We start from the raw sequence: 19,679 nt of genomic DNA, 5'->3' as shown, positions 1-19,679 counted from the left end.
CTCAAAAGCTAAGCTCATGAGGAGATTAAAATCATGCGGCGGCGTTGGCAGTTGAAGCCCTAATAGAGAGCGCAGTGAGACTATCATTTGAAATCGTGCTAATGAGAGGGCAGGGTTGGAAGGCCCACAAGCACCGTTGATGCATTGTTATGCCAGAGCAGTATAACTAGAGGAGACAGATTAGGAGAAGTTGTTAGGGAATGTTAAGCAACAGCGAGTAGTATCACAGTCACGATGACACAGTGAAACGTATAATGCGAATTCTTGATTTTTTTTTCTTTGGGGGGGGGGGGGGGGCAGTGGTCAGCTTAAATTTATTGAAGGAGTAACAGATAGCATTTTCGGGGTCATTGAAGAGGAACAAGCGGCAGCTGCCGGTAATAAGTTGGCGGGGAGAACCGGAATTTAAGTGTTTCATTCAGAAGGAAGTTGGTAACTTCAGTAACAGTACTGCAATAAGCTACCCGAGTTATTGCGTAGTGAGTAGCATAAAAAAGTATAGTCGGTAATTTTAGCGTGGGCCCACCTTTGCCAGGCGCAATCCTCTCAGGCACCTGTCATATACATAGTTGACGCGCGTCAACTCTGGGTCAACGAGTCACCACGTCTTGCATATGCCAGGTGCATAATGATTTTTTTTTCTGAAGAGAGGGTGGCGAGAGGGTGCGAGATGGGCCGAGCTGCTGATCTCCAGGCCTTCCAAACAACAATTTGTTTTTCGGGCTCCCTGGCTTGTTAGTTTGTCCTCGTTGGTGTCGTACCACACTTTTTACAGGCTATAAAGATAATAGCATTGGCGGACAATAAGGCCAGGTCTCCCCCCTCGTACCTACCCACTCATTCTTGGCGGCTCGGTTATTTGTGCTTTCACATTGGCACATTCAAGGCAACATCTACATGAATATGGTTGCTTTATATATTTTTGTCAGATGTCGACTAGCAGTCATTGTAGTCCTACTGTGGTGCACATAAAAGCAACGGAAGTGAAGACAGCTATGGAAAGAAAAAATATGGAAGACACTTAAGCTGCCCCTTAAAGGGCAACTCCGGGGGTTTTTTGACATTCGAATATTGTATTGAAACTTTTACCACAGGTTCTCCTCTCCGTCCTGACGCATTCTACAAAATTTGGCCGCCGTACGATAATCCGTTCACGCGCAATACGGCTTTAAAATATGCCGTTTCCATGGCTTAAGTTGAGAGTATTTCTGCGGGCAACACTGAGTTTCTGACGTCACAAACAGTATACAGGCGTTATTGTCCACTTCCCGCGTGATTATGAAATTGTGAGGCTTATATTGAACTACCTCAGACATTTTATGCAGTGCGTCATGATTTGCATACTTTATTTTCACCATCCAACGCACGTACGAGTGTTTTTCTAATACTGAGTGTGACGTCACCATTTCGTCAAATGGGACGTCGTTTCTGGCCGTGAAAGCAGTTTTGGTTTCGATTTGCTGTTTTTCTTTTTTAAAAATACTTCCAATTGGAATTTTGAAAAACGGTTTTTTGTGCTGGAGTCAGGACGTGCCGAGGAATGTAATTCAATGAAAAACATAAAATGCTGAAAAAACCACCGGAGTTGCCCTTTAAAGGGTATGACGCCATGGCGTAGTCTACAGACCCAGCATGTAAAGCCCCCCCCCCCCCCCTTAATCAAGCCGTATGCATATGTCTGGGTAGCCTAAGGCTGAAGTGTACGACTCAGAATGCAAGGGTACTGGCAGGTTCATTCTGATATCATCCTTCTCTATGAAAGGAGAGGCCCGAATCGGGAGCTCTGGTCAAAAGTATCACCTGGCCATCCTACGCTGTGCGTGAATATGCCAGCTGCTAGCTAGCACCTGCCAGCGCACCGGTCGTGATTTTTCGCTCACAATGACAACGAAGTCAAGACCTACACTGATTCCGGATCTTTTAGTGAACGGAGCCTTTAACGCGATCGCACTAATAAGAAAGTAACAACAGAAGAGCAATAAGCACAACGAAGATTAGAACGCCGACTTATGATAGACACAATAACATTCAAAAGTGCATTTATTGAAGTGTCTGGTTGCACGCACAGGTGCATGGAGATTCAGGAAAACAACCATGAAAGAGCGACAAAATACTCAATGATAGGGAAAACAACTTGTAACGCTATCATATTGCGAATTGATAATGTGTCTTGAGGTAACAGCGCGGAACGTGGACGGGAGCACAAGATTGGAAGACGACACAACGAGCGTTGACTTTAAACAACGTTCATTTTGGAAAACCCACAACTTCTTATACCCTTGTGCCACACATCACGTACAAGTGGCCTGCACATCTCAGCATAGTTATAATAAAAAAATGCACGTGCCGCATAACCTTCTCTTGCACACAGCGTGGTACACTCACTTCTGAACACTCGCGGAAAAGACTGCACAATTAGCAGCTCGATTTCTTTTTGTGTTATGAGTAGGGACGGTTTGCTTACACATCGTTCCCGCAGTCTGGCTATTTCAGCGGCTTCAATTATCTCGCAAACCAGCTGCTCATTATGTTTTGCTAGCACTTTACATTATGTGAATTGCACGGAGCAAGTTTTCGACGTGCAGTCTCTTACATGGATCCCCAAATGCCTGCTTTCTTGTTCGACGTTGTTTTGGTGGCTTTAATGTGGTTAGGGGCCACGAGAAATGTTTTTAATGAACTTTACCGCACCTAAGCTCATCGGAGGAAGCAGTAGAAGCGGAACCTTTGGGATTTGAGGTGTGCGGAAGACTGTGTGTTGCTCAAGGCTTCGCGGAAAAAGCAGGCAGCGGTATTTTAACCAAATAAGAACTATTGTCTAATGCACTAAGGAAAACAAACAGAACAGAGCAACTCACCGCCGTAATAAAAACCATTAGGTAGCCAATTAAATCGGCATTGGAGGCGTTTCCGGCGTAAAAGTTGTCCATGACTACGTACACTTCCGGCAAGATTGTATCGGGCAGCCTGGAATTAGGGGCTCGACTCTCTACAGCGGAAAAAGAAGCAAACAAAATTAATAATGCGCAGACAACAAACTAGAGCTCAATCCAATTACTTAGTTTTCAAAATTAGACCATAAAAAATAAAAAGCAATGATGTTCTCTATCAAAAATTCTTGCTGGCCAATCCCAATAAATACGAACCGCCCTCGTGCACGAACTTTAGTCCAATATTGCTGCGTACATTTTACATGGAGGGTCAAGACGATTTGCTTTTTTTGCAAACTATGTCGGCCTCTCTGGAGTGTAGGGTACTTTAATTGCTGTCCAGCATACCCCAAAGCTTTGTTGATTAAAGTAAACGTATGTGTTTGACTAAGGTGTTTTTTACTTCAATGAGCTGCCAACTGTGAATCCCAATTTGTAGGCGTCTGCTTCCGCCGGTCGGCATCTGTCACTCAGACGTCGCCAGCACAAATTACGCATGCGCAAAAGAAGTTCAAGGTTTGTTTTCAAGCAGAAAAAAGTGTTTCAAAACAGCAGAAATCCTGCATGAAAGACACCAATTTGGTGGACGGACGGACTGATAGATGGAGTGTCCCCTTTGAAACGGGGTGGTGATTGTCATCACCATGCTCAGCTTTTCTCTTTATGCTTTTTAACTCAGATGGCCCTTCAACTTTAACGAGTTTACCTTTTAGATACTGGTTAACTTTAAATACCCGTGTTTTATTTACCTTCCCCGCGTTCTCTTTCTGCTATTTATCCACCAATATCCGAAACCTTTCTTGCTCATTTCTACCGCCGATTCATTCACGCTTCCTTTGTTACTTCTAAACCCCATAGCCTCGCCTAGGGTGAATATGTCCGCATCAACATCCGGATGGATACTGCCACACTTCAGTATAATATGTCAAATGTTTTCAGGGCACCTACCGCACATAGCACGTTTCATCTTCTTGAGTACTCGAGAGCTGCGCACGTTGCCTGGTGGAAGGCACTGGCAGAAGATACCAGACACAATGTGCGTATTCACGGGCGGACAAGAGCTAAAAGCATGACGACGAAAAGAACGAGGGATGGCGACCAATGCTCGCCGTTCATATGTTCGTGACGCCATATCCCAAGCTGACGCCACCAGTGTTATTGCTCTCCACCGACTGGCTTCCCCCTAAACTTTCAGAAATGCCGCCATGATTCTCGTCATTGGGATGTCAACTACTCTCCGGACTCTGTCGTCTTGCTCTGGACATCCGCTCGTAGAGTTGGGCTCTGTGAGAAGCTCTCGCCGCGCTACTCAGGCCCCTACCATGTTTTACGTCCAGTCACTTCCGTGACGTACGAGATCACCCCTGTGCAGCAACACCGACAGTTCGATATGCCCCATACCTAAATCGTTCATGTCGCTCGCATGAAGCCGTACCCCTCCAGCTGTAGTTCCCCGACGCAGTACGCACCAGGACTGTGCTTTTCGTGCCGGGGTAATGTTACGTATATGCCACTGAAGAGGACGACGAGGGACAGCAGAGTGAGAGACGAAGAAGCTGAAGCAACGGTTGATGCTTACCAGAACACTTACATGTGTCATCAGCTGTTGTGTTTTCCTGAACTAACCTTCTGCCTCGTATCAATATTTAAGCAGCACTTTGAAGAAATAATGCTGGGTGCCCCTGACTGCGTAGGCAGCATCCTATAACAAGGCGACACAGCTCTGCCTGCTTTGATTAGTCATCAAGCAAGCTTGGCACTTCATTTGCCATTCGCTTGTTATGTAATTCCATGAAAGTAAAAAGTTCTCGCGCAGGCTGGCAGCATGCTCTTGAGCAAACTAGTTGCTAGCTTTTGGAAGATAATAAAAGGGAAGCGCTGAGAGCGGGACTAATTTATAAATTCAATGCTCTCAAGACTGTTGGATTTTACGGATGCACATTTGTCCCTTTCAAAGTTTGATGTAATTTTGAAAGGCTCGTCGTCAATTTCATATTGCATGGGCGATGCTAAAGAAACTTTTATAACGCAAATTGAATTTTGGCAGTGTTTATTTTTTTCCCCTATTTAAAAAATCCCACGTGGTACCTGAACGACTTTAATAAAAGATACGGGTCCGTGTTCAATGTCATCTCGCTTTGACCCACCCAGCACAATGACCGAAAAGGTTCTACTGGTCCAGCTTAGCTCTTAAGCAAGGCAGACCATGTTCATGTCCAGCCCGATGCGTCCACTAAGTGATGGTTATGCAGCTCGAGCGTATCCTGTCTTCATTACGGTAAGAACGCTCCCAATCGGTTTTACTAGCAGTCCTAGTTAATTTATGTTAGCTTTAGCCAAACATCACATGACAGAACTTTGGTACTCGGAGGATGTCTAGGAGGAGTATGTACTTAAAAATATCTCACAATATGACGCAGTTTTCATTTTATAATAAAAAACGCAGCCCTTTGGTTTTATGTGGCAGTTTAACTTCTTGCCACTGGATTAGGAAACATGAAATGCTTGGCGTCGGAAGCGTAGATGAATCCCGCCAACAGATTGGCAACAATGCATAAGAGTAACCCAAAGTTTCTTCACAGTTAAGAAGTTTCGCAGAAAGCTGGATTGTTTTACCGCCGGATGGCTACGCAGCTTACGGGGATATTTGCCTATGGATATTCGCCTTTACAGACCTGATGTAGGTTTAGGAGTCCTATGTCTATATTCCCTTTAATGCTCACCAAGTCTAACTAACCCCATAATTCTATGGCTGGTTACCACGCCAGATTAGCGAAGTGATTAGGACACGGTAAAAGGAAAGCGGCATCTAACGTTCATGATGATTGTCGCCAAATATACCGTCTAGCGCCAGCTTTTCGCAAAAGCACAAAGAGTCAGCATATAATCAACGCTGATAAGTAACAATCTTTAAACTCCGTGGCAAATGCAGTGTTGTAATAAATAAAAAATTAACGATATTTTACATACCAAGAAATACCGGAGGCAGCTTCTGGTCACTTTTCACTGCAAAAGTTAAAAAAGAACCGAACGCAGTCACCCCACATTATTACTGGCATTACTGAAGCACTCGTCACGAACGCAAGGTTGATGCAGATTGAAAGAGCACAAATCCCAGCCCCCGCCACCCTGAGAAAAAAAAAATACTAGGATTCCCTTAAGCTTGTCTTTTTTATACCATTGTTTATTGCCTCAGGGCATAAGGAAATATGCTAAAAAAGATTAAAGGGGTATTTAATGAAAGAAGAAAGGTTGGCTGTTGTAATAAAGTTCAACATAGATCGATGATAAGGCCCTTATACGTGGTAATGCGACCGCATTTACGCGCCATTTTCTACTTTTAGATATTGTTAATTTTAAATGTTGTACGTAATTTGCGGTCTTGTTATGTTTGTATTATATTTTCTTTTTTGAATGTATTCATTTGTTCAATTCCCTCAACCCTGCCTAGCGTATCTGCGCTAGACAAGAAAACTTAGATGTATTCGAAAGACGACGGCGTAGAGTAATTTTTTTGTAAGCCCAAAGAGCAAAGGTGAAAAGGGGCAACCTGGACGAACAGAAGAGAGAACCTTTATGCGTCTCGTTCATTCGCAATTTATGATCAGGTTTGTGGTGCAATTTATATACGCCAGTTTGACTCCGCATGTGATGGAACCCAAACCTATGATTCATAAAAAGAAAAAGCGTTTCGTACCGCACTCTATTAAAGGCCTTCGCCAAATCAATCTGAAGCATGGCAACCCTGAGGAAATCCCTGTCACAAAACTCTAATACGCTTCTAGCGACATTAATATTTGTATATATAGTTCTGCCTTTTATCCCGCATGTCTTATGGGGCCCGATTAAATCCTTAATTACTGATTGCACTCTTCTTGCGAACATTTTCATGAGAACTTGTCGGTATCCTCACGGGCTGTAATCTGCAATGCTTATCTTGATGCAAAAAATGTGTATTTTATAAATGTCCTCCATTTTACGCGGGGGAATTTCCAAAATTTCAATCGCATTTTTGCAACTTTGGTGTGGAGAGGCAATTGGAAGCGAATTTTCCGAGCAAGCATGTTTCGAAGAGTAGGTGATGGGGGCCTTAGCCTTTGTAATTTGTATTTGAAGAAGACTGCTGCGCTTCATGTTTTTATGCAAATGCATCCCTTTCTTCATTATTTTGTCCAGTACATGCTGCTCAACACCTTATCGGTTTCAATTGTCTCATCAAGTGAAGGGGGTCGTTACGGTGTGTCGCGCTATCTGCGAGAGGTGGTTGCCGCTTATCCTTTTCTTGCCACGCGTTTCACTATACAGTATTTGGACGCAGTTAAGAAAAAGCGCCTAACGCAGGAACTCGTGGATATGATCTTGTCATCAGTACCCCTATACCGACAGATTTTTCATCATACAGCTGGTCAAAATGTGTTGAAAAGGGTAAGAAAGATATGGGTCATACCTGCAACCAAAACTTTCTCCCACTACACATTGGTATCCTACCTGTTAAAATTTGATTATATATATAAAAAAAAGAATTTGTGTACCATGGGGGACAAATTGTTTCCTGTGTAACAAATCAGAAACAATTGAGCACATTTTCATAAATTGTAATAACGCTATCTTTGTTTGGGACATGTTACAGCGCACCATTAAGAAAACGCTTCCTCTTAAACGGCAAGGTATAAGGTTCTTGCCTATTCACGACAATGCAGTAACATATGGTGTCATATTCTTGTTGGGACTGCACTCTGCATGGCGCAGTGCTATGGATTATCGACAATATAACAATGGAGCGTGATCTGCGCATGAATACTTTGTTGAGAGTATTGTAAAAATACAAAATGTTTTGAAAGATGCAGACTGTGGGGCAGAAACACAGTTGATGTTTAGGAAGCTAGCAAATATGGAACGACTCCACCTTTCAGAGCTGGCAAACGGCTTGGCAAACTTGTAGATATAGGTGCACTGTATATTTTGTAATAATGTACATTTAGCAATAAACAAACAAAATGACATAGAGTGGTCATTAGTGGGCTCGGCTGGGACAAGGTAGAGCCGTATCTCGATTCCTGGCATAGACACTTTCTTTTCTTTTTTTTCTCAGCGTGCGTTCCTGCGGATATGATCTGATGAAAGTTTCAATACATATACTCTGCCGTGAAATCTCATGGCCATAATCTGACGCCCCTCAAGAGACAACAAATGTTTTCGCCCTAAAGCTCTCATTCTTATCATGCGGTAGCCCTGAGCTGACCAGGATAAGATGGTGCGGGAAAGTAAAATATTACCACCTTGCGTCAGTGAGTCGATGCCGTTTTCTCTGCCAGCATACATTAACATCCAACAATTTATTTCCACTTTTATGGATGCTAAGCACTCAGAATTTGAGGTGTAAAATTCCCGTGAATTTTGAACGCCGGACAAAAAAAAAAAATTTTTTTCGGAAATAGTAAAAAAAAAGTTAAAAATGTCAACTTTCTATGACTGTCAAGGTGCGTAAAAGCATTAAATCATGAAATAGCTTTTTTTGTTTTGCTGTTTTCTGCTTGTACGTATGCTGCGCTCATTTAGACGATTATAAAAAGACATAAATGACACTTTGATTGTTCTAGGAGGTTGCTCTCATATATCTTGCAGCCTCCACTACCGCATGTAAGAGGACATTGTCAAATTTTGGCTCTGTACACCCCAAGAGCAGGTATGGACTCGAGGTACATTGAATACAGAAGTTGACTTTCGCCTCTTTCTTACACTTTAAGCTGTCTAATTTGAAGAGCAGCGCCTGAAATGACAGCAGCAATTATTCAGAATAGTAGAGGTGGATAAAATTCTGTTCCTTATTTCCGTGCATCCTTCTTTCTACCACGGTTTTTTATTGTCTAATATATATTTTTCAGTTGTAATTTGTTCTTTTCTAGGTGAATGTCATATGTAGTTAAATCTAGCGTAATGTTTGAACCATATATCCGCGCGCGGTGTATAGTCCGCAGGGCAAATCCTGGCTCAAATTAACTTTCTTGAATATGCACTCTATAGTCTGCATGGACGAATTTCGGTTTAAAAGAAAGGTATCGTTTCAGATTTTGAGCAACCAGTGTACAATGGGTAAGAAATCATTCTGTTGTAAAAAGAAAAACCGTGCGTTTGTATTAAACTGCATTTATGTCGCCTCTACAACCCGTAAATATAATTTTCTCCGCTCTGGACGCTGCCGAAAAGGCTCTTCGTCTTTTCCAAGCCATCGAAACCGTTCTGAGTATCCTAGCTGTGGCCGCGCGTCCACTTTTACATGTACCCTTATAACGTAATACTTGTTTTAATTCATTAGGTTTTGTGGATAGGCTCAAAGACATATTGCAGCACTGAAAATCAGCCACTCTTGGCTATCGCGGCAACACTCGCTTGAATATCGAATTGGAATATTGAATCTGATTCCATAACAGAGCTGATTTCGCAATATTATTTACCACGGTAACATGTCGTAGGCGCTAAGGCAGGACACAATTTCTTTTTATTCACACCCGCTGGACTCCGATTATGATAAGCGATATTAAAAAAATGAATACTTGTACCAGCCGCACACATAGATGGTCTGCTTTTCATAAAGTTTCCTGTCATGTACTGCAGCACGAAACTCTTTCTATAAGGTTGTCGAGCGTGACGTCAAACTCACGACACCACGAAGGCTAGGTGTGACGTCGACGGGTGACAAATCATGGAATCAACAAATTACCAGCAGGGTTCTACCCCGGACTAATTATTTGCATGGCACCGCTTTATACGCATGTAAACAAGGCTTTTCTAACTTTTTATAGGTATACGAAGTTATTAAAATGAGCGATGTTTCATTCTTTCAAAAAAGTGCGTTTATAGTTCAACAGCATCGTGTAAAGCAAGAAGCAGCTACATTTTTGCGATGGAATTGCTTCGCTAGTTATTTCTGTCGCCATGAGGGCGCGCTGGAGAAGTAAAGAGATCGCAGGCATGAAAGCCTTCGATTTCATTCTGATATTTAACATCTGGTTCTATGGCCACTCCCTTCTTTTTACCTATCGTCTGAATCAATGTACACTGTTGTTATCCTAAACAGACGGAAAATTCTGATCGCCGCAGCACATATTCATAGATCTCGTTTTTTTTTTTTTTGCTTTATAAAATACAAGACGACCTCAAATTTCTTTTGGGCAAAATAAACTGTTATGACCGAATGATTATCTGACACACAATAATAGATTCAGTTAGAGCAGGTAAAAGAACAAAAAAGAAAGTCGAGCCTACACTACCAACGTTCTTGTTCTTGTTCATTCGAGCGGGAAGTCGCTTTTGCAGCCGTCTTTTCCCCTGGCTACGCCGAGCAGTGCACCCATCCCTTCAGTGAGTTAACTTTGTAGATAGCCTCAGCCAATACACGCACGTGCTTGCTCACTGTAAATTGTACTAGGTCCATTATCTTTTCCCTAACTGCTCTGATTGAAATGAACCCTTTGGGTGGCAAACAAAATACACCGCCCAGCATTTGTCGACGCGCCAATAGAGCGTTCGTACACATGCCGCACAGTCTTTCGGTAAGTTCTTCCGCTTTCCCTCTTCAAATCGAAGTAGGCGTCAGAACATCCGGTCGGGCTAGTATACGATGCATTCTAATACACCGTCCGTCATCGTTTTTTGTGCCGACGTTGCAGGCTCAGCGGCACAGCCACTAATGCACCACAGACCTTACCACAATTCTCGCTCAAACGGTGCAGACCTACTCACCACGGTCCCCAAAGATGGTCCCAAACTGCGGAAACAATTAGATGCGTAAAGTCATCTGCACTTTTTTAATCTCAACGACACAATAACAGCTTCCCGCGATGCTACGTCTCAAGATGAGCCAAATAAGATGGATTTTAAGGCTGATCACCAACTAGCCCAACAGTTAGTGCTTTTAATGTATAAGTTTTGTGGTATTGGGTTTATCTTTCTTTGTGTCTTCCACCGAAGTCCTAGGCGCCTAAGTGTTGTGTCTGGATACTCTTTAGTATTCTTAGTGCTATTACTAAGCTTTTAGGCCCTTATGTTATACGCTTTGGTTCCTGGCATTCACTAAACCTGATAACATGTTTTTTTAGGGATCGAATTTGGTTAATGCGAAAGGAAATCTTCAAATGTTCTGCCTAGATTTCTTTAAATTAGTGCGAAATCTCAAACTTCATTCTTAGGTATGTGCTTTTGTCCTATATATTGAAGACTTGCTGATATAACTCTGTTGTTATGTTTTTTAAATACGCCTTTACAGGATAAGGAATTCTAAGCCTTTACCGTGAGGTATAAGTGTAACTGATAGAGGAAGTAAAGAAAGCTAATACTCATTTCAACGCGAACGCTGCCTCAGCAGCATTCAAGTAATCATTGCCTCGTCCTTGTTGACACCTTGACAAAAAAGGTGCTGCAATAACTGCTAATTTTAGTAGCACGTCTGGCTTTAATTCAGATGTTTCAGAACTGTGTAAAATGAAAAATATTCTAAAATTGCAATTGTTATGTTGCTTTGAAGAACTTCTTTAGCTGAGGCAACAGACACGGAAAATCAATGACTGAAACTGTTGTAAATTACCTTCAACGTCGTCTACTTCCTTCATCTTAATCTCTTCCAAGTCATGCGCAATCGCTAAGTGTTGGCTTCGGCCGCTTACGCTGCTTGGTTTGATGCGCATTGACTTGTTTACTATTCCGTTCTGTGAATAAAATAATACAGCGCAGTATCAATACCTACAATGCTTCAAACGAAGAAAAATAACTAAGCTGTTTTGAAACGGAAAGTATCTAAACTATAATTTATGGTTCCCTTTGTAGACATTGGGAAGTAAACCTGAAATGCATTCAGGCCCCTACCTGTCACGGAAACATAACAAAAAGGGTGATAGTAGAGAGGTCGAAGGAAAGAAATGGGCCAGTCTGGTTAACATCATCTGCGTACCAAAGAAACCGAAATGAAGCGTTGAAGCGAACCATGTTTGAAGTCTACAAAATACCTTTTACCACCTAAAACTTTTCAGAGCATTGAAGTCTGATAACATTGGCGGGTCCGCACTTCTCCTTAGCAGTAATACTAGCTATGTAACGAGCAGCTGGGAGATTATTTCATAAACTGCTAGCGCCTGACCCCTGAGCCCTTCTAACTTCGAAACATTTTTGTAACAGTACCGCAGATAGCATTCATTTGTGGCAGTTTAAGAATCGTCGTAACGCTCTACAACAAAATTCTTGTTCAACAGTAAAATCGTACTCTGGAAAGGATAACTCTGATATTTTTGTTTCATTTTAGTGGAAATGTTTTGAGCTCAACTTTAAGCAAAAGAAACGCATTTTAAGGGGTTGCGGAATTCATAACAATACATGATACCTTCGGCCGCACTGTATGCGCACAGAATGATGCAGATATCCATCTAAGAGGCGAAATCATTTATTAGCTGAAAGTGAATAGGCCCTACTGGCTACAGAATTTTGTCTTTAAGTTTCCCGATGCGTAAGATTCATAGACTTCAAGAATACTCGCGAGAAATGTGGACAAAACTATTAAATGTTCGCAGAGATCTTATAAAGTTCTAATACATTTCTTTCCAGGACACTACCGCAAACTTCGCAGGGGCAGCAACTAAGATATTTCCCGGTAACTATGGGCAAAATTAGTGATTGCAGAGGTATGGGCCTGTTACAGTGATCTAGAGAAAAACGTCATGAGCACTGTAAAGCGAATAACTTAAGCCTCTATTGTATTCTGGAGGGAATTATGTAAGACGGTTTCTGATGATCAATTAGATTAAATGCAATGCTATAGTCTTTTCCCGGCTTCATGTACTGACTATCTAAGTACATCACCTATTTATTAGGAACAATACCATTAATACCTCATCCATAGCAGTTACAGACTGCAAAAGGGCAATACTTCTAAAACTGCTTTAAGAACCGTATCACAAAAGCTGGTCTTATATTGTGCAACATATTCTAACTTGCTCGTGTCTAGATTGTATGACAAAGAGTATTGTGGAAATTATAGCTTTATATAAAATTTTATAGCGTTATAGGAATAGCTTTATAGGAATTATAGGAAATTTCGTTTACGTACCAATTTGACACCAGAGTCAACTGTCTCAAGTATGACTGCAGACTGGGTTTCTGCATCCATGTAGAGATTATTTTGCTTTATTGTCGCATTAACCTGAAAGGAACAACACTTTCTTGTGCTGCTTGTTTTAACGAATTTTACACCAAATACATTCAACTCTCCAAAAACTTGACTGGAATTGGGAATGGATTTATTGCTCCAAACTATTCAATTTGTTTTCTACGTCTTTTCACAATCCGTTGCCTTTTAACGAGGAAATTTCTACCCCACGCCGCTGTTGCAATCAGACATCTTGGACATTTATTGAAGTTTAAAATTTTGTACAATTTATGCGTTTTTATTACGCCGCTGAAAAAACAAAACAGGTTTAGACTTGGTGCCACCAGGCCAAAGTGGTTACATTACACGAAACGTGCTTCTGCCAAAAATATACTACATAGATTGAATACATGTAGCTGAGGCCGTGCCTCATTATTAGCGAGGATAGCTTAAGTGGGGTTAAATTATTGAAATAAACAGCAATAATATTTTATTAATTTTAGACGTATGTATAGTAGACGGCCAACTATTCTGAGTATCTCTGAGCCGCTTTGTTAGAGTATAAGGTGCTTGTGTCTCGCAAGACATGTGAAACAATTACGCCGAGATATACATAATCTGGCCAACAATGTCAAAGTGTGTATCTATTAGAGTGACAGCCTGAAGTATATTGATACTACGAAAAATAATACGAATTCCAGGAACACTGCTCGCGTTCTTATAATTCTTATTGGCATAGATTAGTCCAAAAATAAATCACCAGTACCCACAACCACTAATTGCAAGCAGATGGAAGAAAATCTCGCCTCGGCCAACTACGCGGAAGATTTCCCGTGCACTCATTATGGGCCAGTAAATACAATATTTCCCCATTTCATTCAATAAATTTGACTAAGAGCATTCAGAGGTGCAGTTACAGAGTATCAAGACTCTCAAAGCAATTATGAACGCACACTATAGCATTGCCGAACAAACGTTTTCTTTCTTCACTCACGTTATGCATTTACCTTGAAACTCGTGGGGCTCCCGCGCCCCTCATGGCTTTCTGAACTACGCGCGCTCCTTCCACTCCGTCTTGGTGCGCTCAGAGGGAGCGCAACTGCGCATGTGCAGACTTTATCGTGAGGCGTGACATGTGCTCGGCTTGGGAGTGAGCCTTGATAAAGATGGCGGAAAGCCAAGAACAGGGGAACCCAAAACAGTCCTATAGAAGCAGTCATGCGGTCAACACCAACGGGGAGCTTAACCCTACCAGGATGACGACGGAAGCGATGCATCCGGAGGAGGGTTACGCTGTTAACGTGAGTTGTTACCACGCGCTAATCAATGTCTCTGGTGCCGCTAGGAGCCATTTTGCCGCGCCGCATCCCCCTATTCGCATCCTAGTTTGTTTCGCCTTGCCGTGCCATGTAAGAGCATAGTCGCCCTTCCTTTTGCAATCATGGGATAGCACTGCCGCAAGCCTCGACTGCATGGTTCGCTTTACAATGTCTTCCGAAGTTTTATCGTTCCAAAATGCCTGTTTGTTGAACCAGAATCAACCAGTGGTTTTTACACCAACTATAGATGTGTGACTCGTCGGGCAATACCATTCCTCGCGGACCCGTTTTCTAGAAGACGGAGCCTTCATATGGCACCCAACGTGACTTCTTCTCGGGCTTTGGTTTGTCCCGCAAGTCTCGCAGTTCTAGTTTCATGCGGTTTCATGCGTGCCATGTCGAACTATTTCAACGTACCGTGCGTAAGCACCCAAGTGACAGGTGCAGTTCGCCCTCCCATCTATGCGGGTTCCTGACAAGAGCAATTAAGAAACAGGAAAGACAAACTGCTGGACTTGAATAGCGGCATGCTTTACCTACTGACCCAGCTACTTTAAACCAAGGCACATTTCGGAGAAATGCTGGGAAGCGAGCGAATTTCGATAGTACCCACTCGCTTGTATCGCAATAATCAGCTGTAGCTGAATTTGCTCGTTCCGTGATTTGAGAGATATGTCAACAAGAAATCTGTTTGGGATTTTCTTCCAACATCAAATACCAACAGGTGACAATGACAATTTCGGACAGCGCTGTGGTCACGTGTGTGCTTCCTGTAGCTTTAGTAGGCTCCGTAGCAACCTGAAGGCACAGACAGGGGCCATTCACAACAAAGCAAGACTTTTTAGAGCGTTTTCTACAAGACTGCCGCCTGCCTACGTGATCCGCATGAAATACGAGCTTTGCGCCGGAAGGCAAGGCGAAAGCGAGGATTTGCTCGAACTTTAGCGCAGTTTTCAAGCACTGTATCTACGATTCTGGAGCTCAGGAGCCAGAGAAGGTGGCTCATGCCATACATCGGTGTCATCCAAGGCACATCCATACCTCCGGCGCCACCAGTTAATGGACTTCGACGACATGGCCAGGGAAGCGCGCGTCCCGCATCGAGGCATCTTTCCTTGCTAAGCTCCACTACAAGCCATCTCCCCCAGCGGAGACCTGCCTCGAGCCGTCCTGTGCGTAACTCGGATCACCTGTCGACGCCCACGCGATGGTGGATGCAACGTTTCGTGTGCTCCCTCCCACTGTCGGAATTGTGGATGCAACGTTTCGTCCGCCCCCTCCCGCTGTAGGAGTTGTGGTTACAACGTGTCGTCCGCCCCCTCCCGCTAACGGAGTTGTGGGTGCAACGTGTTTCGGGGCAAGCGTACAGCACACGTCTCCGCCACCCGTCCTCAACTGCGGGACTACTGAGACCGGTACCACAACATGAAGCAGGGTATTCTGGTCGTCGCGCCACACAGCTGCCAGCAGGCGCAACCGTGACCGACCGCAGGGGAAGCAGAGACGAGAACCGCTCAACCAGCCCAGATGGACATTGTAGCCACCGGAATTACCCAAAGAGCTTCAGGAACAAACTGTGAGCGCTGTTTCGTCAGCCTCTCCTTGCAAATGAGACCCACCCCGACAATGCGCCGCTGGTTGCGGTGAGTGTGGCCGAAATAGAAGTGCCGGCGCTTTTTGGCACAGACTCTACAGCTTCAATTTTCGGCGATCGAGTCAAAAACGCTTGTGATACTAACCGTCGTATGGCGTCGCGTAGCACCCGCCACCTAAGCAACCCGTTTAAGAGTTACTGTCAATAGGCGAAAGATCAGACCGTGCTTCCTCACCTTCCCGGTCTTTCCTGCCTAGTGATTGGGCAGTAACTTAGAAGCTAAGGTAGTAATTGGGCTAGGTCTTCATAACAGGGTAGACCGGTTCGGCACGAATACTGCAGCATTTACGTTCACATCACAACCACATGCTTTGCAGTCACAGTAGCTGGCCACAAACAGCCATTCGTTCACCGCCACTGGAAGTGGTATCCTCATTGTTTTGAAGTCTGTCACGGGGACGGCCCCCGAAAGATGTAGAATTGAGAGGACAATGAGGCACTTCGCTACGATGTTCACGGAGGCACCTGATAAGGCCAATTTTCTGACCCACAGGATTGAGACCAGCGGTGCCCGTCCAATCTGATTCAACACAAGGCCCTTCAGTGCCCACAAGCGAACACTACTGGATGGTGCCCTCGACGATCATCTGGCCACCGGTGTTCTGAATCATGTAAACACTATCCTACGTTTCTAATAAAGGCTCTGGTGTCGAAATACGAAGCTGTCTATACCTCATCATAAACTTAACATCACATACCAAGTACAAACGAGCGTTTTTCACTCACGAGGTGTGCCAGAGGAGCCTGAATTTTCTCCTTTCTTTCTCTCCATCCACTTAATTTATGACCCTGCATTGAGATGTACAGATGCAACTATGCAAACACAAAACCCCAGTGCTCAGTACCTATGCCCTCTATACAATCTTGGGGCCTGCAAAAAGGCCAATGGCATGATACATGGGCATTCGTGCAAGCACACCTGATCGATACAAGTATATGCTAACCTTTATAACGCATTAATTACAATTTGCAATCTTTATGACAGCTTGGAATAAGGCAGACTTTAATGCAACCGTTTGGAGGAGTGTCACACGATATTTTATTGTTGTATATCAGTGCTAGGCAGGTGCCGCAAAAAGCAGCATGCGACCTTTCATTCTTATCAGTCCATTAACGAACAAAGATGTGGTGATACTTACTACTTCATGAGTGATAGTTCCGTTGATGTCAGTGTCTATGCGAACCCTCGAAAGTAAGGCATCAGCTGGTTGGAGCGATAATACCATAGATGGGGTAACTGCAACAGTGATTATATTGCTGGTGCTGCGATCTTCAATTAAACGTGGATATACTGCTATCGTCTCTATACCAAAGCACCCTGAAATAAAACGCCATTTTTTAATGCGTTGTGATAAAAACATTATTAGGGTCCGCTAGGAGCCTCATAAACTAAAAAAAAAACACTATGTGTAAAATGATTGTATGCTTACACGATGGTTGACCAGGGACGAAAATTACGTAAGAACTCAAAACCCAGAAGTTAATCGCTGACAATGCTGTTTTGAAACGCCGTTCGCTGGGTAATATTCCACTTTCAAGTATCCCTGCCATCAGCGCAACCAATCTCTAATCAATGGGCCTGACATCTTTAACATTTCACCGAAAATGTAGTTTGTAAAACGTTACGGAGGAAAATGAACGAAAATACTAGATGTTTAGCGCGCACTAATGTTAACTTTAACGTCAACCATAAATACAGATTTTAATACCATAATGTGGACAAGTAGAATTTTTTGTTATTTTTTTATACCTCTGCATTCGCTTTAGCATATATAGGTCCTTTCTGGGGGTTAAAACGGAGGAGCTGCCACTAAAGAGTGACGACTAAAACCTCGCGAAGCCGACGACGAGAAGAAGACCCAAAGAGATGAGCACTACAGTGTGATCGTCTTCATGCGCTTTTATCTACTGAGCATATTAACCAACTGGCTCATCTCATGGGCTAGTCAAGGGCGATCAATAGAAGTATTAGGGGGTTACTGGTAAGTAGGCGCGCTTGCGTCACTCGTGCAGTGCTGTGGGCTTGGCGTTGACAGTGTTGGAGTGGGGGGTGCAATGACCAAGCGTTCAGGGTAGAGTGAAAGTCGTTATGTGCATAGGGTTTAGGAAAACGGCAATATTATACAGGCCTAGGCGCATGATGGTGAACAACCTGCGTCGAACGACCAGTATGACCATACAATTTACTGTCGGCTTTAATGAGAAAGTTGTTTTTGAACTGGATGCTTTGTTTGTCCACTGTAGGTCTGGTTGGCGTCCGTATTGCAGCTGCCAGAGTTAGCAGACGGCGACCCCAGTCATTACTTTTCGAGAAAAGACGAAGAAGGAAATAGGAAAAGCACATTTGAAAGGGACGCTGGGGATACTATTAGAGTAGTGGTTCGTGATAATGTTGCGAGAGGTAACGAATGCATAACGAGAGTGTCACTAGCGCTTGACATTGCGGGAGATGGCCACTGTCATACGGCGATCAACTAGCTTATCTCAACTTATGAACACGTTTTCATCGCTGTAGACGACCTTGCGAAGGTCAGCCGTGATTCCCACGAAGGACATAAAATAAATAATAACACGCTAGAGCATACACAATTGAGTAAGCAGGTAGCATGGGCAGGTCTATTTACCATTGCTAAGCGATTCAATACGAGATTTCGTACAGGTCATACCAACTTTGAAGCGGGCGCATTTGATATAATTATACCATGAATGCCAGAAATCGCTTCTTCCTTATATGTGGTTTCTTACAGGTGTATATTAGACAAATATAATTCTCCACATTGGTTTTTACCCGCTCCCTCGTATTTTCACAGCAATTGTCCCCTTGCGCAGACTGCCTATTTGCTTTCATATTGCAGGGACCTGTATGTAGATCTCGCCAAATAAGTATTCAGTTATGACATATAGGGTTTCACCTGGTATAAACGTATCGATGAGAATGATTACTAAGGCAGCTATAGTTGATTTCGATTTCGTTCTTGTGCCTCGTTGACAGGAACGCACATATGTTCTTTTTCTTCCCCACATGGACACTTTCGCATCAGCCACTGAAACAAAGAAGGAAAAAGAAATACTGCAACGAGGTGAAAGAAATTATAATTAGCAACCAAAACGCTCATTTAGAGCAGTTCTTTGTTTTCCTTTCTGGGCGAATATCGTGAGTATTTGCTTCTGTTATTTTGCTTTCTTGTTAAGTTATAATAGGGCACTCTTCTTAAGTTTTATATTTTCATTTTATCATAATTTTATTTTCGCATTGAGTATCACATTATATTTTATGTTTTCATTTTGTTGCCTTTCCCAGCGCTCCGAGTACGTACGCTTCGACTCCACCAGCTCATCTTCAGATAATGTTTCATCTGGCGTTCCCCAAAGTGTTGTCCTAGGACCTCTTCGGTTTTTCTTATACATTAAGGACCTGACATACCCTTCCATAAAGATACATATTTATGCGGACCACAGCGTTTTATATCGAATAATTAAATCACCAATTGACCCTGTTATACTTGAGTAACCATTCATTAGTTAGTAACCCGGCCTTCTCACATTCATATAATACAGTCAGCATACACAGAGCGTGGGAGTATAGTTGTCTAGGTATTCCACTAATAAGACAAGTGTTGGTCAAAGCAAATTAATTTAAT

At 43.1% G+C, this 19,679-nt stretch overlaps 1 protein-coding gene across 1 annotated transcript in view; it reads right to left on the bottom strand.

Annotated features, from left to right (window-relative positions):
* LOC146173650 (venom metalloproteinase Antarease-like) overlaps positions 1-19,446 on the bottom strand; it is a 57,095-nt gene extending 37,649 nt beyond the window's left edge. Inside the window, exons 1-5 of the mRNA XM_084585239.1 lie at positions 19,356-19,446; positions 17,178-17,356; positions 13,027-13,119; positions 11,515-11,635; positions 2,859-2,989 (exon numbers count right to left, since the gene is read on the bottom strand). Coding sequence (XP_084441365.1) covers positions 2,859-2,989; positions 11,515-11,635; positions 13,027-13,119; positions 17,178-17,356; positions 19,356-19,446 — 615 coding nt within the window. The remainder of the gene's footprint in view (positions 1-2,858; positions 2,990-11,514; positions 11,636-13,026; positions 13,120-17,177; positions 17,357-19,355) is intronic.
* Between the last annotated feature and the right edge of the window lie 233 nt (positions 19,447-19,679).

Source organism: Amblyomma maculatum, chromosome 11, assembly GCF_055883805.1.
Source record: "Amblyomma maculatum isolate TAMU_Amacu chromosome 11, ASM5588380v1, whole genome shotgun sequence".
NCBI classification, from domain to species: Eukaryota; Metazoa; Arthropoda; class Arachnida; order Ixodida; family Ixodidae; genus Amblyomma; species Amblyomma maculatum.
The sequence above is the reverse complement of the archived record's forward strand: the minus strand, read 5'-3'. Positions and strand labels throughout refer to the sequence as shown.